The 23,866-nt window shown below is 55.9% G+C and overlaps 1 protein-coding gene across 1 annotated transcript; it reads left to right on the plus strand.

Moving 5' to 3' along the window:
* Positions 1-319: 319 nt before the first annotated feature.
* On the plus strand, positions 320-22,966 carry PTPRH (protein tyrosine phosphatase receptor type H). Its single transcript, XM_036276032.1, is given in 24 exon segments — positions 320-412; positions 2,134-2,167; positions 2,331-2,594; positions 3,967-4,233; positions 4,580-4,846; positions 5,881-6,147; positions 7,147-7,413; positions 8,497-8,763; positions 9,862-10,128; positions 11,103-11,369; positions 12,361-12,627; positions 13,292-13,591; positions 13,881-14,147; positions 14,847-14,932; positions 17,081-17,108; positions 17,703-17,712; positions 18,589-18,682; positions 19,081-19,171; positions 19,396-19,472; positions 19,558-19,692; positions 19,954-20,076; positions 20,562-20,722; positions 22,387-22,522; positions 22,643-22,966. Coding segments are annotated over 24 exon segments (4,131 nt in total). The 5' UTR covers positions 320-361; the 3' UTR covers positions 22,781-22,966.
* The last annotated feature ends 900 nt before the right edge of the window (positions 22,967-23,866 follow it).

Raw genomic sequence — 23,866 nt, forward strand, 5'->3', positions numbered from 1 at the left:
CTGGGGCATTGGAAACAGCCGGGGGTACCTGGTACCTACAAAATAAATATGAAGAGTTGTGTGACCAGAGTGCAGCTAGGAGGCGGGCTGTGACTGCGTTGTCGGGCACCAGCGGGGAAGCAGTGCCCTGTCCTGGTTTTTTTCAGGACAAAGGAGGGTCCAGGAGCGGTGACCCAGGCAGAGGGCAGGGGCGGGGCTGGGAGCCAGCCTGCAGCCTTCACTTCCTCCTCCTCCCTGCCCTACCTGACCTGTGGCCCCGCCGCCTGCGCCCGGCTAGGAAAGGGGAAATGCTTCCATTTGAAGTCGGGCAGGAGGAAGGCCCGGGGCGAGGACACCTGGGTCCCTCGGAGTGTCGGCAGACATGACTGGGTCTGGTGGGGGCCTCAGGGCCTGCGGGTCCCTGCTGCTGCTGGTGAGTGTTCCCAGCCAGCCCAGCAGGGTCTCTGGGAGGGACAGGAGACAGGGAGCCACGGCTGGGCCTGAGGGATGGGGGGACTGGGGTCCCGGAACTGGGGTCCGGAGGGAGTAAGCGTGCGTGGTTCCCGGGAGAAGAAAGCAGAGGTCTAGGTTCCGGGAGATTGTTGGAGAGTCATCCACCTGGGTTCTGAGATATGACTGTCTGGAGTGAGTAAATTCTGGTTTACAAAGACCCTGCCATCCCTGCCCCCAGCCCTCCTTCCTCAGACCCAGGAGTCCAGGTCCCCAGCCCTTCTCCCTCAGACCCAGGACTCCAGGCCCCCAGCCCCTCCTCCCTCAGACCCAGGAGCCCAGGCCCCCAGCCCCTCCTCCCTCAGACCCAGGAGTCCAGGCCCCCAGCCCCTCCTCTCTCAGACCCAGGAGTCCAGGCCCCCAGCCCTCCTCCCTCAGACCCAGGAGTCCAGGCCCCCAGCCCCTCCTCCCTCAGACCCAGGAGTCCAGGCCCCCAGCCCCTCCTCCCTCAGACCCAGGAGTCCGGGCCCCCAGCCTCCTCCCTCACACCCAGGAGCCCAGGCCCCCAGCCCCTCCTCCCTCAGACCCAGGAGTCCGGGCCCCCAGCCCTCCTCCCTCAGACCCAGGACTCCAGGCCCCCAGCCCCTCCTCCCTCAGACCCAGGAGTCCAGGCCCCCAGCCCTCCTCCCTCAGACCCAGGAGTCCAGGCCCCCAGCCCTCCTCTCTCAGACCCAGGAGTCCAGGCCCCCAGCCCTCCTCCCTCAGACCCGGGAGTCCAGGCCCCCAGCCCTTCCTCCCTCAGACCCAGGAATCCAGGCCCCCAGCCCTCCTCCCTCAGACCCAGGGGTCCAGGCCCCCAGCCCTTCCTCCCTCAGACCCAGGAATCCAGGCCCCCAGCCCTCCTCCCTCAGACCCGGGAGTCCAGGCCCCCAGCCCTTCCTCCCTCAGACCCAGGAATCCAGGCCCCCAGCCCTCCTCCCTCAGACCCAGGAGTCCAGGCCCCCAGCCCTTCCTCCCTCAGACCCAGGAATCCAGGCCCCCAGCCCCTCCTCCCTCAGACCAGGAGCCAAGGCTCTAACCTCAGTCAGACACCATCAGACTGGGTATCTGGCCTCTGTGCCCCAGCCTCAGTTTCTCCCCTATTCCCAGTTTCTTTTTAAATTTTATTTCAGTATTATTATTTTTAATGTTTTATTGATTTTTTTTAGAGAGAGAGGAAGGGAGAGAGACAGAAACATCTGTGTGAGAGAAACATCTATTGGCTGCCTCCTGCACGCCCCCTACTGGGGACCAAGCTCGAAACCCGGGCCTGGGCCTGGCCGGAATGGAACTGGGTCCTCTCAGTCTGTGGGATGACCTTCCATCCACTGAGCCTCACGGACTGGGCCAGTATTATTCTTTAACCAGCAACGTGTTGCTTACGTTTCTGCTTCTGGTCCTCCAAGGCTATACGTTACTTCAGGAAGTGAAACCATTCACTTTATCTCCAGGCCTGTGGGTGGAGCCAACCCCAGCTCCTGGGTCCCGGGAGCCCCGCCTCTGCCCCTCAACACACACCTAGAAAAGGCAGGTGGCCACTGGGCGACCTTTGACCTTTGTCAAAGCTCAGCCTGGAGGTGGTGATGTTGTGGGGGCAGAGGTCCAGCCCCCTTCTCACCTGAGGGGGCGCTCCGACTCTGATTCTCCCCTCTGGGCTCTCCCCAGGGCCTGTGCATCTGGACCGGGGCCAGGGCAGCCGGTGAGTGATCCCGCACAGAGAGGTAGCACCTCGTCTCTCAGGAGCTTCTGGGGGGTCTCCATGAAGGCCACAAAGACCCATGGCAGGTGCCGGCGGGAGTGGTTTTTTGGGCGTGGTGTTCAGGCTCCCCTGCTGACACCCGGCCTTCCTTCCCAATTCTCAGACCCCAATGCCGTCAACAACCTGAGGGTGCAGACACAGACTAATAGCTCCATCAGCCTGAGCTGGGACGCCCCTGAAGGCTCAAACCCGAACTACACCTACTGGGTCCAGTGGGCCCAACCGGGAGACAAAAATGAGAATCGATCCACGAAAGACACCAATTACACAGTGGAGGAACTCGAACCCGAGTCCTGGTATGAATTCTCCGTGAGGGTGGAGGCAGACGGTGTCCAGAGCTTCCCCCAGACCCTCAGTGCGGCCACAGGTGAGAGGCGGCCCCTGTTTGGTGTCCGGTGGTTGGTTGTTTTCTGACGGTGCCCAAGAGCCCAGAGGGGAGGCCGGCAGGTTCTGTAGCTGACAGAGCGGAAGCCACACGTGTCAGTCCATGCTTTCCGTCACCCCACTGAAATAAGTAAAAGGAACAGGTGAGCCCTGGCCGGTTTGGCTCAGCAGTTGGAGCGTCGGCCTACGGTCCAGAGAGATCCGGGTTCGGTTCCTGCTAAGGGCACGTACCTCGGTTGCAGTTTGTCCCTGGCCCTGGTTGGTCGTGCAGGTGGCAGTCACCCGATGTGTCCCTTTCACATCGATGTTTCTCCCTCTCTCTGCCTCCCACTCTATCTGAACAAAAAATGGAAAAATGTCCTCGGGTGAGGATAAAAAACAAACAAACAAAAAACAGGTGAAGTTCATGATAAAGACTGAGCTTAGTCCTGGCCTGCTTGGCTCAGTGGTTAGAGCATTGGCCTTAAGACCACAGGGTCTTGGGTTCAATTCCCAGTCAAGGGCACATACTTGGGTGGCAGGTTCAATCCCCGCCAGGGTCTGGGCCCATGAGGGAGGCAACCAATCGATGTGTTTCTGTCACATTAATGTTTCTCTCTCTCTCTCTCTTCCTCCCTCCCTCCCTCTCTAAAAATGAACGGAAAAAAAAAAAGAGTTTATTTAGCCCAGTGGATTCAAAATGTTATCATTCTGACATGTAGTCGATGTAAAAGAAGACCAATGAGATTTTGTACAGGCTTAACTTCACCCCAATTCTTCAAACTCAGCATGTATTTTATTATTATTATATTATATTGTATTTTTTTATTTTTTATCCTCACCCAAGGACTTTTTTCCATTTTTTTATTTCAGATAGAGTGGGAGGAAGAGAGAGAGAGAAACATCGATGTGAAAGGGACACACCAAGTGGTTGCCACCCGCACAACCAACCAGGGCCGGGGACAAACTGCAACCGAGGCACATGCCCTTAGCGGGAACCGAACCCGGGTCTCTCTGGACCGCAGGCCAGCGCTCTAACTGCTGAGCCAAACCGGCCAGGGCATTATTATTATTTTAAAATCCTCAACTGAGGATATATTTATTGGTTTGAGAGAGAGAGAGAGAGAGAGAAACATTGATGTGAGAAAGAAACATCGATTGGTTGCCTCCCACACAAACCTGAACCAGGGATTGAACCTAAAATCTAGGTATGTGCTCTGACCCAGAGTCAAACCCAAAACCTTTTTAATTATTCTTTTAAATTATATTTTTTCTCTATTGATTTTTAGAGAGAGAGGAAAGGAGAGGGAGAGAGATGTGGGCCAGCAGAGGTGAGCCCCGAGGCCACAGCTGACCCCGTCCTGTCCCCTCCTCAGCCCCCAACCCGGTCAGGAACCTGCGTGTGGTGACGCAGACCAACAGCTCCATCAGCCTGAGCTGGGAGGCCCCTAACAGCACAAACCCTCAGAACTACACCTACTGCGTCCAGTGGCCTGGGCATGGGGACAAAAATGAGAGCCGAAACACAACAGACACCAGTTTCACCGTGGACGAACTCCAGTCGGCGTCCTCCTATGAGTTTTCCGAGTGGGCGGAGAAGAACAGAGTCCCCAGCTCCATGGAGACCCTCGAGGGCTACACAGGTCAGGGGCACCCATGTCCGCTGGCTGTTCTCCTCCCCGGGGTCCGGAGGGGTGGCTGAGACCCTGTGGGAGGAGGTGTCAGCAAACGGGGACCAACAGGCATTGGGCCTGACCTCCGACGAGGCTCCGGGAGAGACTGGCCACATCCCAGGGGCTGTCCGTGGGCCCTCCTGTCCCTGAGTTAGGAGTTCGAGAAACTTTCTAGACCTTAATGCTAGGGACTGTCTCTGCTTAGCAAGCAGGGCTGTGGAGGGGGCCAGCCTGGGAATTTTGAGCATCAGAAATGCCCCCGAGTGTCTCCCGTAATCTGCACCCCTGCAGACCCTGATCCTTCTTCTTGCCTCAGCCCCCAACTCCGTCCGGAACCTGAGTGTGGAGACGCAGACCAACAGCTCCATCAGCCTGAGCTGGGCGGTGCCCGACGGCCCTGACCTTCTGAACTACACCTACCGGGTCCAGTGGGCAGGTGGCAGTGACGGAACTAAGAACCACAGCACGGTCGACACCCGCTACACTGTGGAGAAACTGGAACCCGGGACCTTGTACCAGGTCTCTGTGCGGGCGGAGAAGCATGGAGTCGCCGGCTCCTGGGAGAACCGCAGCATCTCCACAGGTGAGAGGCACCAGTGCCCACTGTGTTTGGGCGAGAGACCAAGCCTGGCAAAGGTGGCACCTGCTTTGGGTCTGGGCTCTGGCCATCACCTCTTCAGCCTCACTGAGCCGGACCCATCCACCCAGAGTCCACAGGAGAGACATGGCCACACCTGGGGACCGACCTGTCCAGGGGTGTGCACGGAGCATAGGGCTTCAGGAGCCCAGGTGTCTCTAGGTCCTAGGCCAGCTAGTGTGTCCTTTCTTTATTTTATTTTATTTTATTTTATTTTATTTTATTTTATTTTATTTTATTTTAGTTTAGTTTAGTTTAGTTTTCCTTATTGATTTTAGAGAGAGAGGAAGGGAGAAGAAGAGAGAGATAGAAACATCGGTGAGAGAGAACATGGATTGGCCGCCTCCTGCATGCCCCCCACTGGGGATTTGGCCCACAAACTGGGCATGTGCCCTGACCGGGAACTGAACCTGGACCTCTGAGCCCACGGGAGAACCCTCAATTCACTGAGCCACACCGGCTGGGCTTTAAAAAAATTTTTTTTTCTTTATTGATTTGAGAGAGACAGAGAGGAGGGAGAGGGAGAGAGAGACAGAAAAATCAATGAGAGAGAACATCGATTGACCACCTCCTGCATGACCCGCCCTGGGGATCGGGCCCACAACCTGGGCATGTGCCCTGACCGGGAATCGAACCGGCGACCTCCTGGAGCATGGGTCCACGCTCAACCACTGAGCCACACTGGCTGGGCTTTATTTGAGGGAGAGAGGGAGAGAAACATCAGTGTGAGAGAGCAACATCGATCAGTTGCCTCCCACACCCACCCGGACAGAGGTCAAACCCGGAAACTTTTGGTGTACGGGACACTCCCACCACTGAGCCACACCAGTCAGGGCTCCTTGTCACCTGGACGCCATGGCTGCCCTGTGGGACTCGAGGGTCTCACCAGCACCCTACGTTTCTGGGGCCCAGTGGCAAAGGCAGGTCAGTGGGTGTGGGCTCCAGAGACGATAGCTGACCCCCTCCTGTCCCCTCCTCAGCCCCCAACTCCGTCCGGAACCTGAGTGTGGAGACGCAGACCAACAGCTCCATCAGCCTGAGCTGGGCGGTGCCCGACGGCCCTGACCTTCTGAACTACACCTACCGGGTCCAGTGGGCAGGTGGCAGTGACGGAACTAAGAACCACAGCACGGTCGACACCCGCTCCACTGTGGAGAAACTGGAACCCGGGACCTTGTACCAGGTCTCTGTGCGGGCGGAGAAGCATGGAGTCGCCGGCTCCTGGGAGAACCGCAGCATCTCCACAGGTGAGAGGCACCAGTGCCCACTGTGTTTGGGCGAGAGACCAAGGCTGGCAAAGGTGGCACCTGCTGTGGGTCTGGGCTCTGGCCATCACCTCTTCAGCCTCACTGAGCCGGACCCATCCACCCAGAGTCCACAGGAGAGACATGGCCACACCTGGGGACCGACCTGTCCAGGGGTGTGCACGGAGCATAGGGCTTCAGGAGCCCAGGTGTCTCTAGGTCCTAGGCCAGCTAGTGTATCCTTTCTTTATTTTATTTTATTTTAGTTTAGTTTAGTTTAGTTTAGTTTTCCTTATTGATTTTAGAGAGAGAGGAAGGGAGAAGAAGAGAGAGATAGAAACATCGGTGAGAGAGAACATGGATTGGCCGCCTCCTGCATGCCCCCCACTGGGGATTTGGCCCACAACCTGGGCATGTGCCCTGACCCGGAACTGAACCCAGACCTCTGAGCCCACGGGAGAACCCTCAATTCACTGAGCCACACCATCTGGGCTTTAAAAAAATTTTTTTTTCTTATTGATTTGAGAGAGACAGAGAGGAGGGAGAGGGAGAGAGAGAAACATCGATGAGAGAGAACAACGATTGGCCACCTCCTGCATGACCCGCCCTGGGGATCGGGCCCACAACCTGGGCATGTGCCCTGACCGGGAATCGAACCGGCGACCTCCTGGAGCATGGGTCCACGCTCAACCACTGAGCCACACTGGCCGGGCTTTATTTGAGGGAGAGAGGGAGAGAAACATCAGTGTGAGAGAGCAACTTCGATCGGTTGCCTCCCACACCCACCCGGACAGAGGTCAAACCCGGAACCTTTTGGTGTACGGGACACTCCCACCACTGAGCCACACCAGTCAGGGCTCCTTGTCACCTGGACGCCATGGCTGCCCTGTGGGACTCGAGGGTCTCACCAGCACCCTACGTTTCTGGGGCCCAGTGGCAAAGGCAGGTCAGCAGGTGTGGGCACCGGAGACCATAGCTGACCCCCTCCTGTCCCCTCCTCAGCCCCCAACTCTGTCCGGAACCTGAGTGTGGAGACGCAGACCAACAGCTTCATCAGCCTGAGCTGGGAGGTGCCCGACGGCCCTGACCTTCTGAACTACACCTACCGGGTCCAGTGGGCAGGTGGCAGTGACGGAACTAAGAACCACAGCACGGTCGACACCCGCTACACTGTGGAGAAACTGGAACCTGGGACCTTGTACCAGGTCTCTGTGCGGGCGGAGAAGCATGGAGTCGCCGGCTCCTGGGAGAACCGCAGCATCTCCACAGGTGAGAGGCACCAGTGCCCACTGTGTTTGGGCGAGAGACCAAGCCTGGCAAAGGTGGCACCTGCTGTGGGTCTGGGCTCTGGCCATCACCTCTTCAGCCTCACTGAGCCGGACCTATCCACCCTGAGTCCACAGAAGAGACGTGGCCACACCTGGGGACTGACCTGTCCAGGGGTGTGACCGAGCATAGGGCTTCAGGAGCCCAGGTGTCTCTAGGTCCCAGGCCAGCTAGTGTGTCCTTTCTTTATTTTATTTTATTTTATTTTATTTTATTTTATTTTATTTTATTATATTTTATTTTATTTTATTTTATTTTATTTTATTTTATTTTATTTTATGTTAGTGTAGTTTAGTTTAGTTTAGTTTTCCTTATTGATTTTAGAGAGAGAGGAAGGGAGAAGAAGAGAGAGATAGAAACATCGATGAGAGAGAACATGGATTGGCCGCCTCCTGCATGCCCCCCACTGGGGATTTGGCCCACAAACTGGGCATGTGCCCTGACCCGGAACTGAACCTGGACCTCTGAGCCCATGGGAGAACCCTCAATTCACTGAGCCACACCGGCTGGGCTTTAAAAAAAATTTTTTTTTCTTTATTGATTTGAGAGAGACAGAGAGGAGGGAGAGGGAGAGAGAGACAGAAAAATCGATGAGAGAGAACATCGATTGACCACCTCCTGCATGACCCGCCCTGGGGATCGGGCCCACAACCTGGGCATGTGCCCTGACCGGGAATCGAACCGGCGACCTCCTGGAGCATGGGTCCACGCTCAACCACTGAGCCACACTGGCCGGGCTTTATTTCAGGGAGAGAGGGAGAGAAACATCAGTGTGAGAGAGCAACATCGATCAGTTGCCTCCCACACCCACCCGGACAGAGGTCAAACCCGGAACCTTTTGGTGTACGGGACACTCTCACCACTGAGCCACACCAGTCAGGGCTCCTTGTCACCTGGACACCATGGCTGCCCTGTGGGACTCGAGGGTCTCACCAGCACCCTCGTTTCTGGGGCCCAGTGGCAAAGGCAGGTCAGCAGGTGTGGGCTCCGGAGACCATAGCTGACCACCTCCTGTCCCCTCCTCAGCCCCCAACTCCGTCCGGAACCTCAGTGTGGAGACGCAGACCAACAGCTCCATCAGCCTGAGCTGGGAGGTGCCCGACGGCCCTGGCCTTCTGAGCTACACCTACTGGGTCCAGTGGGCAGGTGGCAGTGACGGAACTAAGAACCACAGCACGGTCGACACCCGCTACACTGTGGAGAAACTGGAACCCGGGACCTTGTACCAGGTCTCTGTGCGGGCGGAGAAGCATGGAGTCGCCGGCTCCTGGGAGAACCGCAGCATCTCCACAGGTGAGAGGCACCAGTGCCCACTGGGTTTGGGCGAGAGACCAAGCCTGGCAAAGGTGGCACCTGCTGTGGGTCTGGGCTCTGGCCATCACCTCTGCAGCCTCACTGAGCCGGATCCATCCACCCAGAGTCCACAGGAGAGACGTGGCCACACCTGGGACCGACCTGTCCAGGGGTGTGCACCGAGCATAGGGCTTCAGGAGCCCAGGTGTCTCTAGGTCCTAGGCCAGCTAGTGTATCCTTTCTTTATTTTATTTTATTTTATTTTATTTTATTTTATTTTATTTTATTTTATTTTATTTTATTTTATTTTATTTTATTTTATTTTATTTTATTTTATTTTATTTTATTTTATTTCAGTTTAGTTTAGTTTAGGTTAGTTTTCCTTATTGATTTTAGAGAGAGAGGAAGGGAGAAGAAGAGAGAGATAGAAACATCGGTGAGAGAGCATATGGATTGGCCGCCTCCTGCATGCCCCCCACTGGGGATTTGGCCCACAACCTGGGCGTGTGCCCTGACCCGGAACTGAACCTGGACCTCTGAGCCCACGGGAGAACCCTCAATTCACTGAGCCACACCGGCTGGGCTTTAAAAAAAATTTTTTTTTCTTTATTGATTTGAGAGAGACAGAGAGGAGGGAGAGGGAGAGAGAGACACAAAAATCGATGAGAGAGAACATCGATTGGCCACCTCCTGCATGACCCGCCCTGGGGATCGGGCCCACAACCTGGGCATGTGCCCTGACCGGGAATCGAACCGGCGACCTCCTGGAGCATGGGTCCACGCTCAACCACTGAGCCACACTGGCCGGGCTTTATTTGAGGGAGAGAGGGAGAGAAACATCAGTGTGAGAGAGCAACATCAATCAGTTGCCTCCCACACCCACCCGGACAGAGATCAAACCCGGAACCTTTTGGTGTACGGGACACTCCCACCACTGAGCCACACCAGTCAGGGCTCCTTGTCACCTGGACGCCATGGCTGCCATGTAGGACTCGAGGGTCTCACCAGCACCCTCGTTTCTGGGGCCCAGTGGCAAAGGCAGGTCAGCAGGTGTGGGCACCAGAGACCATAGCTGACCCCCTCCTGTCCCCTCCTCAGCCCCCAACTCTGTCCGGAACCTCAGTGTGGAGACGCAGACCAACAGCTCCATCACCCTGAGCTGGGCGGTGCCCAACGGCCCTGACCATCTGAGCTACACCTACTGGGTCCAGTGGGCAGGTGGCAGTGACGGAACTAAGAACCACAGCACAGTCGACACCCGCTCCACTGTGGAGAAACTGGAACCCGGGACCTTGTACCAGGTCTCTGTGCGGGCGGAGAAGCATGGAGTCGCCGGCTCCTGGGAGAACCGCAGCATCTCCACAGGTGAGAGGCACCAGTGCCCACTGTGTTTGGGCGAGAGACCAAGCCTGGCAAAGGTGGCACCTGCTGTGGGTCTGGGCTCTGGCCATCACCTCTTCAGCCTCACTGAGCCGGACCTATCCACCCTGAGTCCACAGAAGAGACGTGGCCACACCTGGGGACTGACCTGTCCAGGGGTGTGCACGGAGCATAGGGCTTCAGGAGCTCAGGTGTCTCTAGGTCCTAGGCCAGCTAGTGTGTCCTTTATTTTATTTTAGTTTAGTTTAGTTTTCCTTATTGATTTTAGAGAGAGAGGAAGGGAGAAGAAGAGAGAGATAGAAACATCGGTGAGAGAGAACATGGATTGGCCGCCTCCTGCATGCCCCCCACTGGGGATTTGGCCCACAACCTGGGCATGTGCCCTGACCGGGAACTGAACCTGGACCTCTGAGCCCACGGGAGAATCCTCAATTCACTGAGCCACACCGGCTGGGCTTTAAAAAAAATTTTTTTTCTTAATGATTTGAGAGAGACAGAGAGGAGGGAGAGAGAGGAACATCGATGAGAGAGAACATCAATTGGCCACCTCCTGCATGACCCGCCCTGGGGATCGGGCCCACAACCTGGGCATGTGCCCTGACCGGGAATCGAACCGGCGACCTCCTGGAGCATGGGTCCATGCTCAACCACTGAGCCACACTGGCCGGGCTTTATTTGAGGGAGAGAGGGAGAGAAACATCAGTGTGAGAGAGCAACATCGATCAGTTGCCTCCCACACCCACGCGGACAGAGATCAAACCCGGAACCTTTTGGTGTATGGGACACTCCCACCACTGAGCCACACCAGTCAGGGCTCCTTGTCACCTGGACGCCATGGCTGCCCTGTGGGACTCGAGGGTCTCACCAGCACCCTACGTTTCTGGGGCCCAGTGGCAAAGGCAGGTCAGCGGGTGTGGGCTCCAGAGACCATAGCTGACCACCTCCTGTCCCCTCCTCAGCCCCCAACTCCGTCCGGAACCTCAGTGTGGAGACGCAGACCAACAGCTCCATCAGCCTGAGCTGGGCGGTGCCCGACGGCCCTGACCTTCTGAACTACACCTACTGGGTCCAGTGGGCAGGTGGCAGTGACGGAACTAAGAACCACAGCACGGTCGACACCCGCTCCACTGTGGAGAAACTGGAACCCGGGACCTTGTACCAGGTCTCTGTGCGGGCGGAGAAGCATGAAGTCGCCGGCTCCTGGGAGAACCGCAGCATCTCCACAGGTGAGAGGCACCAGTGCCCACTGTGTTTGGGCGAGAGACCAAGCCTGGCAAAGGTGGCACCTGCTGTGGGTCTGGGCTCTGGCCATCACCTCTTCAGCCTCACTGAGCCGGACCCATCCACCCTGAGTCCACAGGAGAGACGTGGCCACACCTGGGGACTGACCTGTCCAGGGGTGTGCACCGAGCATAGGGCTTCAGGAGCTCAGGTGTCTCTAGGTCCCAGGCCAGCAAATGTGTGTCTCTCTCCTTCCCTTCCCTTCCCTTCCCTTCCTTCCTTCCTTCCTTCCTTCCTTCCTTCCTTCCTTCCTTCCTTCCTTCCTTCCTTCCTTCCTTCCTTCCTTTTCTCTCTCTCTCTCTTGATTTAGAGAGAGAGAGGAAGGGGGCACAGATATCTATCTATCTATCTATCTATCTATCTATCTATCTATCTATCTATCTATAATGAGTGAGAGAGAGAGAGAGAAACATTGTTATGTTGCTCCGCTTATTTATGCATTCATTCATTGGTCAATTCTTTTTTTTGTTTTGTTATTCCTCACTCAAGGATACTTTCTCCATTGAGGTTCAGAGAGAGTGGAAGGGAGGGAGGGAGGGAGAGAGAGAGAGAGAGAGAGAGAGAGAGAGAGAGAGAGAAACATCACTGTGAGAGAGACACTTTGATTGTTTGCCTCCTGCATGCTCCCCAGCGGGGGATCCAACCTGCATGTCAGGTACATGCCCTTGACTAGGAATCGAACCTGAGACCCTTTGGTGGGCGAGTTGACGCTCTAACCACTAGGGTCATTGGTTGATTCTGGTATGTGCCCTGACTGAGGATGGAAACCACAACCTTGGCATGTTGGCACCAAGCTCCAACCAACTGAGCTGCCCGGCCGGGGCTGATAGGCAGTGTTTCTTCCCAAGCTGGCTTGCCGGGGAGCAGGGACCTGACAGTGTTCTGAACCCCTGTGGATGAGGGGTGTGGAAACCTGACCATCTGTTCATCTGCCAGTCCCCAATGCAGTGAGAAGTCTCAGGATACAGAACCAGTCCACCAGCTCCATCACCCTGAGCTGGATCGCTCCTCAGGGGCCAGATCACCCTCCCTACACCTACTTGGTCTCATGCACCCCGGAGAGTGGTACCCTGCAGTCCTACAGCACCACCGAGACCAAGATGACCCTGACGCAAGTGGAAGCCGGGAGCCTATACACCTTTACCATCCGGGCAGAGAGGAATAGGATCAGGGGTGCCGAAAAGACCCTCATGGGGGCCACTGGTGAGATCTAGTCTAGTTCTGAACCCGACACTCCTGGGGTGGGGGAAGGGAGTAATGGGGGGATGTTAGGAGGTTCCTGGGAGATGAATTGTTCTCGGTGACCCCTCGCCAGCCTCATCAGTCTATGTACTTATAGGTCTCCCTCCTAGGGGGTTGTCTGTCCTCAGTGACCAGGGTTTTCCAATTTGAGGGTCTGTCTTTGGGGACGGCACCACCTCTTGGGGAATCATTAAAGTCACCAGCTAGACCGTCACCACAGCTAGTCCTGGTGAATTATCGGAACCACCAGAGCCCCGCCTCCCAGTCCTCGCACGGAGGGGCCCGAGCGTGAAAGGAGCCAGAACTACCCCAGGGAGTAGGTTCACTGTTGACGGACGGAACCAGGAACCCTTTAGTCTTTGGCCATTTGGGCCAAGAAGACTGAAGTCAGCAGCTCCATCTAGAAGTGGCCGGTGGGGGGGGGGGGACCCAGGGCTGCAGACTCAGGACAGAGAGGAGCCGGGCGACCTCGGTCCTCACCCCTTTTCTGGGGCTCACGCTCCTTAGGAAGCAGACCCATCCGATCACCGAGGCACCTCAGCTTTGCAGGGAAAGGGAGGTGAGCAGGCGCAGGTGTGAGGGTCCATGAGGGTCCAGCCCCTTGACTGTCTGAATCAATTCTCAGCTCCCAGCATGGTCACAGGGCTACAGAAAGACCATCAGACCAACAGCTCGATCACCCTGCGGTGGGTGGCCCCTGCAGACCCCTGCTCTCACCTCTACCTGTACTCCGTCCGGTGGGCCGGGGGAGGACACCCCCAGAGGGAACAAGACCCCCAAGGACATGGGGCCGACGAGACACACAAGACCAATGAGACCTGGTATGTGGTAAAGGCTCTGGAACCCGGCACTCTGTACAACTTCAGCGTGTGGGCAGAGAGGAGCGATGTAGCCAGCGCCACACAGAGCCTCCGAGCGTCCACAGGTGAGATGGGCCCCATTGTACTTGCTGGGGGGCTTAGATCTGGACTGGCAGGCAAGGAGCAGTGAGTGGACTACAAATCCCATCGGGCCATGGGGCTATGACTCCATCAGCTACAGTGATACAGAGCGTCAGAGGGATCATGGGAGTTGTAGTTGGTGGGGGAACCTGTTGGACCGACAGCAGAATGGGCTCCTTGTCACAGAATTGGCATCGCTGGCGGTGAAGTGGGGGAGGGATGGAAAACCGCCTCAGGTGGCACGTACTGACGCCTCTTGTCCCCTCTACCCAGACCCGGACCCGGTCATCATCACCTCCTGTGTCAGCACCTCTGGTGGCTATGGGATTATTCTGACCTGGTCCTGCCCCCTGGGCGGCTATGAGGCCTTTGAGTTGCAGGTGGGGGGGCAGCTGGGCTCCCAGGACAGAGCCTCCTGCGGGAGGGATGTGTCCGTGTCGGGTCTCCAGCCAGCTCAGTCCTACTCGGCCACCGTCACGACCCTCTGGGATGGACTCCGGGCCCCACCTGCCTTCATCACCTGCCACACCGAGAGCGCAGGTGAGCAGAGCCCCAGGGGACAGAGTGTCCCTAGGCCCTTTCAGACCTGTTGGAAGGGATCTCACCTACCCATGGGGACGGTTTGGTTTGCTTGTTTGCTGCCTTCTTTTTTTTTTTTATCCTCACCCGAGGACATTTTTCATTTTTTGTTCAGATAGAGTGGGAGGAAGGGAGAGAGAGAAACATCGACATGAAAGGGACACATCGAGTGGTTGCCACCCGCACGACCCAACCAGGGCCGGGGACAAACTGCAACCGAGGTACGTGCCCTTAGCGGGAACCGAACCCGGGTCTCTCCGGACCGCAGGCCGACGCTCTAACCACTGAGCCAAACCGGCCAGGGTTGTTTGCTGTCTTTTTTAAAAATGGTTTTATTGATACCCTGGCTGATTTGGCTCAACGGTTAGAGCATCAGACCAAGGACTTGAGGGTTCGATTCCGGACAACGGCACATACCTCAGTTGTGGTTCAGTTCCTGGCCCTGTTCGAGGTCGTGCGGGAGGCAACCAATCGATGTGTCTCTTTCACATCAATGCTTCTCTCTCTCTCTCTCTGTATCTCTCCCCCTCCCACTCTATCTGAAGATAAATGGAAAAATATCCTCGGGTGAAGATTTAAAAAAAAGAGAGAGAGAGGAGAAATGGGAGGTGAGGAGATAGGACCTGGGCTCTAATGGCACCCCATGCCTCCTTCCCCCAGGGGTCATCGCTGGGGCCATTGTCGGGGTCCTCCTGTTCATCATCCTGATGGGCCTGCTGGTTTTCTTCCTGAAGAGGTGAGACTCAGTGCAGGACTGGCCGACTGCCTGGAGGTGGGGACGGGGAGAAGGATCAGGACCTCTGGTTCCAGCCTCACTCCCTGAGCCTTTCATCCCAACATCCTTCTTCCCAGGTATAAAGAGACCCAGAAGAATTCGGCACTCAGGTGAGCAGACGGTTTGGGGAGCATCCAAAAGAATCACTGTGGGGTTAAATCAAGGGGTGTTTTCTGGTCACTGTGTGGGTCAGAGGGCAGGATCAGTGAATCCACATGCGCTTGTCTCAGAAGGGCCTAACGCCCTGGGTGACAGGGGTCCCAGCCCATTTCATTGCTTCCTGTCCCCTAAGCAGCCTGGGCTAGTGATGTCGGAATCAGTTCCTGTTTCAACTCCGGGATTTCCATTCACTCATCCAACAAAATATTAACTGAGCACCTATTATATGTCAGGCACTGTCTTAGGTACTGAGGAAACAGTGAATTAAACAAAGATTCCTGTCCTCATGGAGCTTCTATTCTAGCACAAGAAGACGTTGGTAAACAAGACCTTAAAGAAGGTGAACCCTGGCCGGTTTGGCTCAGTGGTTAGAGCGTCGGCCTACGGTCCAGAGAGACCCGGGTTCAGTTCCCGCTAAGGGCATGTACCTCAGTTGCAATTTGTCCCCAGCCCTGGTTGGGTCGTGTGGGTGGCAGCCGCTCGATGTGTCCCTTTCACATCGATGTTTCTCCCTCTCTCTCCCTCCCACTCTATCTGAACAAAAAATGGAAAATGTCCTTGGGTGAGGATAAAAAAACAAAAAACAGGTGAGGTTCACGATAAAGAGAGCGCTTAGTCCTGGCCTGCTTGGCTCAGTGGTTAGAGCATTGGCCTGAAGACCGAAGGGTCTTGGGTTCAATTCCCAGTCAAGGGCACATACTTGGGTGGCAGGTTCAATCCCCGCCAGGGTCTGGGTCCATGAGGGAGGCAACCAATCAATGCATTTCTGTCACATTGACGTTTCTCTCTCTCTCCCACTCCCTCGCTCCCTCCCTATCTAGAAATCAATGGAAAGCCCTGGCCAGTTTGGCTCAGCAGTTAGAGCGTCGGCCTGCGGTCCGGAGAGACCCGGGTTCAGTTCCCGCTAAGGGCATGTACCTCGGTTGCAGTGTGTCCCCGGCCCTGGTTGGGTCGTGCGGGTGGCAACCACTCGATGTGTCCCTTTCACGTCGATGTTTCTCTCTCTCCCTTCCTCCCACTCTACCTGAACAAAAAATGGAAAAATGTCCTCGGGTGAGGATAAAAAAATAAAAAAAAAAAGACAGTCATTTGAGCACAGACCTGAAGCACGTGAGGGGAGGAGAGCCCTGTGCACAGGTGGAGAAAAGGCATTCCGGGCAGAAGGACCAGCAAGTGCACAGGCCCTGGGGCAGGAGCACGCTGGGTGTGTATAGAGCTCATTGGGTGTGGCAGAGACGGAGGGGGCGTGTGTGTGTGAAGGGGAGGGTCATAGGAAATGAATCCGAGAGGTGGGACCAGAGCACGAGGACCTTACAGATGAAACCAAGGACTTTGCTTTTACTCCGAGATGGGAGTTTTGGGAGGAATTTTTTTTTTTTTTTTTTTTAATCCTCACCCGAGGATATTTTTCCATTTTTTGTACAGATAGAATGGGAGGGAGAGAGAGGAAGGGAGAGAGAGAGAGAAACATCGAAGTGAAGGGACACATCAAGTGGCTGCCACCCGCACAACCAACCAGGGCCGGGGACAAACTGCAACCGAAGTACGTGCCCTTAGCGGGAACCGAACCCGGGTCTCTCTGGACCGCAGGCCGACGCTCTAACCGCTGAGCCAAACTGGCCAGGGCTGGGAGGAATTTTTTACTTGTTTGTTTTTTCAATCCTTACTCAAGGATATTTTTCTGTTTATCTTCAGATAGAGTGGGAAGGATGGGGAGAGAGGGAGAGGGAAACATCGGTGTGAGAGAGACACATCAACTGGTTGCCTCCCACACGACCCCAACCAGGGCCAGGGATGAACCACAACCGAGGTACATGGCCTTGACCGGAATCGAACCCATGACTCATTGGTACATGGGCTGATGCTGTAACTGCTGAGCCAAACCAGCCAGGGCTGGAGGGTTTTGCTTTATTTTTATTTATTTTTCATTTTTTGTTCAGATAGAGTGGGAGGGAGAGAGAAGAAGAGAGAGAGAGAGAAACATCGACGTGAAAGGGACACATCGGGTGACTGCCACCCGCATGACCAACCAGGGCCAGGGACAAACTGCCACGGAGGTACGTGCCCTTAGCGGGAACCGAACCCGGGTCTCTCTCTCTGGACCGCAGGCTGACGCTCTAACTGCTGAGCCAAACTGGCAAAGGCGAGGGTTTTGAATAGACCAGTGACACGATCTCACCTATTTAAGAATCAAAGGCAAGAATAGGGGACGAGTCCTGGTTGGTGTTGCTTTGTGGTTAGAGCATTGGCCCATGCACCGGAGTCTCAGGTTCAATTCCCGGTCAAGGGTACATACCTGGGCTGTAGGTCCAATCCCCTGCCCTTGGGGTCATGAAGGAGGCAACCAATGGCTGTGTCTCACATCGATGTTTCTTTTTCTCTGTCTTCCTCCCTCCCTTCCACTCTATTTAAAAATCAATGCACTAAATATCCTTGGGTGAGGATTAAAAAAAGAAAAGAAAAGACAGTTTATAGTACTCACAGATTCTGAGAGAGGGTGGACACGGTCCATCACACAGGGACACTCGGGGAAGCACTGGGGGGCAGGTGGGGGGCAGAGGAGCTTGGGGAGATGTGGTGAGAACTTTTATTGTGGTTTCTGCAGGAAGGAATGGGTGACTCTAGACATGCAGCCTTTGTTTGATGAATTTTATGGGCTCTGGGGCACAGGGGCTGTCCCCACACATCTGGAACCTGCCCTGGGGGATGAGGGTAGGTGGGTGTAACCAGACTGTGCCCCGTAACGGATCTGTAGATTAATCGCTGCGTGAGAAGGGGAACTGCCAACCTCCAGGCAGTCTCAAAACTGAATCAAGACTCCATTTATAGCTCAGCTCCGGTTTAGTGGCTTGAGTGTCGTCCCACATGCCAAGAAGTCACCGGTTTGATTCCTGGTCAGGGCACATGTCTGGGTTTCCAGCTCAATGCCCAGTGGGGAGGGGGGGAGTGTGTGTGCAGAGGCAGCTGATCGACGTTTCCATGTCACACTGATGTTTCTCTCTCTCTCTCCCTTCCTCTCTCTCTAAAAAAATCAATGTAAACATATTTTAAAAATAAAAAACAGCCCGGCTGGTGTGGCTCAGTGGTTGAGCGTCGACCCGTGCACCAAGAGGTTGCTGGTTCCATCCCAGGTCAGGGCACATGCCCAGGTTGTGGGCCTGATCCCCAGTGGGGGGCATGCAGGAGGCAGCCCATCGATGTTCTCTCTCATCGCTGTTTCTCTCTCTCCCTCTCCCTTCCTCTCTCTCTAAAATAAAGAGAAAAAGACCCGAAAACAAACACAAAACGAACTCATGGATACAGAGAATAGATTGGTAGTTGCCAAAGGCTGGGGGCTGAGCGTGTGGGCGAAACGGGGGGGGGAAGGTGTGAAGAGGCAGAACCTCCCAGTTGCAAGGTGTATCAGTTTCGGGGCTGCCCACACAACCGAAACACCTTTCCTTGGACCCCAAGTGCCCAGGAAGAAAGGAGCTTCCCAGAGGACATCGCGGCGGCTGACTTTGCTGACCACGTCCGGAGGAATGAGAAGGACAGCAACTGCGGCTTTGCGGAGGAATACCAGGTGGGTGCCGACCGAGGCCTGAGCCCCCCCCCGAGCCCACCCAGACCTTTCCACGGCCTTGGGCCTTGCAACCTGCAACAAGAGCAGCTCACCAACCGGGCATGCTCGGGTCGTGTTTGGAGTGAGCGGACTCAACACTGTGACGAGCCCCTGTGTCAGTCCTAGAGAAACACCTTGGTTTTCCCTGATACCCCCTCTCTCGCCTGCCCCTCCTGTACCCCAAATAACCCCAAAGGCCCCATGGCAGCGGTGGCGGCACACACACAGGTTCCATTTCTCCAGGGGGTACAGACCTCCAGAGCTCAATGGGGAAAGGGGGGGCAAAGGGAGCAGCGGGGTGTCCTTGGGGGAGGTGGAGGAATCTCACACCGGGCACCGGTTTTCTGCCTCCGCCACAGCACCTGGCCTTGGAGGGCCAGGGCCAGTCTCAGATGGTGGCTTCGGCTCCTGAGAACGGTCCCAAGAACCGGTACAGAAACGTTCTGCCCTGTGAGTCTTCAGCTGCTGCTGGCTTTGTCCCCAGGCATGACTTGGCCAACACCCCATCCCCGGTCCCTCCCTTATCCCCGTGAGATGCAGGCTCCTGTCCCCAGCCCGGTTCTCCCGGCTGAAGTCCTCTGCCCCTCTCAGAGCTCCCAGTGTCTGCCTGCCCCTCAGCATAACTTCTGTCCCCCCCACTCTCTCTGCACCGAAATGCTGGCCTCTTCCCCTAGACGACTGGTCCCGCGTGTCCTTGAAGACCGTCGGAGGGGAGCCAGGCTCTGACTACATCAACGCCAGCTTCGTGCCTGTAGGTGTGGCTGGGAGCCAGGAGGGTGTTGAGGGGGCCCGAGCAGGGCCGGAGGTGGCTGTGACTGACTCTTTCCATCCACCAGGGTCTCTGGAGCTCCCAGGAGTTCATTGCCACCCAGGGCCCGCTGCCCCAGACGGTGGGTGACTTTTGGCGCATGGTTTGGGAACAGCAAAGCCGCACCCTGGTCATGCTGACCAACTGCGTGGAGCTGGGCCGGGTGAGAAGACGCACCGACCCTGACCCACACCTCACTGATTCCCTCCCGTGGGACCCCAACCTCCTCCATCACCCCCAGCCACTGTGGCCACTGTGGGGTGAGCCCGATCCCAGTGAGCTTGGGACAGAGGGGTCCTCCTGGCTGGGATGAATCTACACCTGGCTGCCTGTGGGTCCCTGGCCCTAATACAAGAGCCACCATGCAGAGGGGCCTCGGGCAGGTTCTCTGGGCCTCCTTTCTAACCCTCCAGTCACCCCCCAGGTGAAGTGTGAGCATTATTGGCCTCTAGACGCCCAGCCCTGCACCCATGGGCACCTACAAGTGACCCTTGAGGGTGAGGAGGTGAAGGAGAACTGGACAGTCCGAGACCTGAGGCTGCGACATGTAAGTCCTCCCACCCTGCCCTGGCCGGTTTGGCTCAGTGGTTAGAGCGACGGCCTGCATTCTAGAGAGATCCGGGTTCGGTTCCCGCTAAGGGCGCGTACCTCGGTTGCAGTTTGTCCCTGGCCCTGGTTGGTCGTGCGGGTGGCAGCCACTCGATGTGTCTCTTTCACATCGATGTTTCTCTCTCTCCCTCTCTTTCTCTCTCTCCCTCCCACTCTATCTGAATGAAAAATGGAAAAATGTCCTCGGGTGAGGATAAAAAAAAAAAAAAGTCCTCCCACCCAGCCAGCTCTGGGTTTGGCCCTCAATTCCTCCCCCATGACGCTCTGGGAAGCCCCCTCCCCACAACTCCCCAGGAAGGCTAACCTTCCATCACTCCCCCAAAGGACCACAGTGTGCCCCAGGGATGCCCCCACCAGTCAGACACCAGCCCCCCCTCTTCCTCGGTTCTGAGCTCTCCCTCCCCCAACCCACCCTTGGTTTAGACACGGGAGCAGAAGACTCTGTCCGTGCGACAGTTCCACTACGTGGCCTGGCCGGACCATGGTGTCCCCAACTCCCCGGGCCCCTTACTGGCCTTCTGGAAGGTGCTCAGGCGGTGGCTGGACCGGACCCCAGGGGGAGGCCCCCCGATTGTGCACTGCAGGTGAGGACTGCCTTAACCCTGTCCTGGGAGAGACACGCCCTGGGGACTCAGAAGATGGGCTTATCTGGTCCAAGGGACCTTGTAGAGGAGAGAGGAGGTGATGGAGACAGAAGTAAGGGGTCAGTGAGGCAGCTTGAGAACAAGGGTACCATGAGAAGATGGGAAAGAAAAATGAGAAGGTAAAGGAGGAGAAGGCATGAGTGAGGAAGAAGAGAAGGGGGGGGTGAAGAACAGGAGGGAGAAGCCACCAAAGGCTTTGAGAAGGATTTGGAACACCTCGTTGGGCTCCTGTGCTGGGCGCCACCCCACCTTCGTGTTCCTGTTTATGCTGAAGCCCCGAAGATAAGATTTCACTGTAGGCAAATTGGAGGTGGCCGAGGAAGGGGCATGCCTCAGAATGACAGCCAGCCTCCACGTGGGTGAGGCTCAGTGTCCTAACACCGTCCCAATCCCCGGAGGGCGCCCCCTGGAGGTGCCTCCGCGGACTGGTGTTCCGTTCCCCCAGGGCAGGAGGGTCCTGCCTAGCAGTTCGGCCCACCAGCTGGACCATAAAAAGGCATGAAACACTGATTCATGCGATGACGCCGAACCTTGGAAACAGTAGGCTGAGTGAGAGAAGCCAGACTCGGAAGGTCACGGTGGATGATTCTGTTTACATGAAATGTTCAGAACAGGCCAGTCCACCTGATGGTTGCCAGGGGCTGGAGGGAGAGGAGAATGCGGAGTGAGTGCTTAATGGGTGTGGGGCCTCCTTTGGGGGACATGAGTGTTTGGGAAACTAGATAGAAGTCATGATTGCATAGCATTGCGCGTGTCACTAATGCCACCGAGTTGTTTAAAATGGTGACTTTCATGTTTAAATTGTAAACATTTTAAAAATATGTTTTTATTGACTTTAGAGAGAGAGGAAGGGAGAGGGAGAGAGAGAGAGAAACATCAATGTGAGAAACATCGATTAGCTGCTTCCTGCACGCCCCTACTGGGATTGAGCCCACAACCCTGGCATGTGCCCCCACCAGGAATCCAACTGGTGACCTTTTGGCGCACAGGACGATGCCCAACCAACTGAGCCACACTGGCTAGGGCAAAAATACTTAAAACAAAATTTTTTTTTTCTTTATTGATTTTAGAAAGGGAGGAAGGGCGAGGGAGGGAGGGAAACATTGATGAGAGAGAACATCAAGTGGCCGCCTTCTGCACGCCCCCCACTGGGGATTTGGCCCACAACCTGGGCATGTGCTCTGATGGAGAATCAAACCGGTGACCTCTTGGTTCACGGGTTGACACTCAGCCAACGAGCCACATCTTGGGAGAGTGTCTTCCCATGTGTGAACCTTAGCTCTGTCACTTATTAGCCACGTGACCTGGGCCAAGCGACCTTACCTGGCTCAGCCTCTATTTCCACCACCTGTAATGTGGGCCTGCAAGTCAGTCCTGCTTCTCAGGTGGGGAGCTTGGAAGTAGGGCCTGGCAAGTAGAAAGAACAACATGCAGAGTCGTATGTCACTACCGTCTCCTTCCCTGAGTGCCCCCCACTTACACTGTGTCCCCCCGCAACCGTGTCTCACTGAATAATACCCTAATCGCGGGGTGCTCTAGAAGCAGATCCTTGCCCTGTGTCACAGCCCCCTCCCGTGGCCTGACCCCTTCCTGTCCCTGCCCAGTGCTGGTGTGGGCCGCACGGGCACCCTCATCGCCCTGGATGTCCTGCTGCGGCAGCTGGAGTGTGAGGGTGTCGTGGGGCCCTTCAGCTTTGTGAAGAAGATGCGGGAAAGTCGGCCGCTGATGGTGCAGACAGAGGTGACTGGGGTTCTTAGGGGATGGGGTGGTGGGTGAAGGTGGGATCCCTGGGGGACGCCAGGCCAAGGCTCCGGAGGGCATCCCTCACCACCACCACCCCGCCCTGTGCCCCCTCGCCAGGCCCAGTACGTGTTCCTGCACCAGTGCATCCTATGGTTTCTCCAGCAGTCATCCCCAGTGCAGACCAAGAAGGAGGTCACGTATGAGAACCTGGCTTTTGAGAATGAGGCCGCCATCCGCGACCACTATGGGAGCTAAGCTTCAGGGCGCTGAGACCCCAGCCCGGCTAGACTCAAACTCTAGATCCAGACTTCAGCCCAGATTCCTGGACTCCGGGGAGAGCAGAGGGCTGGGGCCAAACACTCCCGGCCCTTTGGGAGGAGGGGCTGGCAGTCCTGGGGGAGAGAGGTCAGGTGGGATCCAGGATCCTGGTTCCTTGGAAGAGGGGAGGGATGAGGGCTAGGATGTCCTAGTTCTTGTTGGGAGGAGGAGGCTAGGGGCCCGGGCTGCAGGGTCTCACAGAAACAAGCTGGATTCTGAGGAAGGAAGGAATGAGGTTCTGGGATGCTGCCTACCCAAGGAGCAATTTAGGCAGGATCCTGCCCAAGTTTTACTCCAGAAACCAAAGCTTCTAGATCTCAGGTTTCCCAGCACCCCACTGCCTGTACATATTTTTTCCCCTCTGTCCCATAATTTATTAAATCATTATTCTCTGCAGATAGACTTGCCTCAATGGATTTCTGAGTCTGGAAATAATCTCAGGGTGGGGATGGGATGTTAAGGTACTGAGGCAAAAGTCCTAGGGAGGTCACTAGAGGGACCCACAATTTTGCACCTGGAAAAATAAAGGTTTGGATGGTTGAGAAGGCTGGAGGCAAAGTTTGATGTCCACGGTAATGTGGACGAGGTTCCCTGGAGCTAAAAACATGAGAGCTTTGCCCTGGCCAGTTTGGCTCAATGGTTAGAGTGTCGGCCCTCGAACCAAGTAGCCATGGGTTCGATTCCAGCCAAGGGCATGTGCCTTGGTTGTAGTTCCTCCCTGGCCCTGGTTGGGGCTGTGTGGGAGGTGGCCAATTGAAGTGTCTCTCTTCATCAATGTTTCTCTCTCTCTCTCTTCCACTCTATCTGATGATAAATGTAAGAATATCCTTGGGTGAGGATTAACAAAAGCAAGCAAGCAAACAAACAAAAAAAACCCAGGAGGGCTTGTCTCCTGGACCTGGAGATAGTGGAACTAAGAGGGTGGGGTGATGTCTGGGGATAATATGCTGGAGATTTTCACGCTGAGTCTGGTGTCTGGGTATCTGAATGTTACGGAGAGGGTCTCCTGGTATCCTGCCCCCC

The sequence above is a fragment of the Molossus molossus genome, unplaced genomic scaffold, assembly GCF_014108415.1.
Source record: "Molossus molossus isolate mMolMol1 unplaced genomic scaffold, mMolMol1.p scaffold_m16_p_21, whole genome shotgun sequence".
Taxonomy (NCBI): Eukaryota; Metazoa; Chordata; class Mammalia; order Chiroptera; family Molossidae; genus Molossus; species Molossus molossus.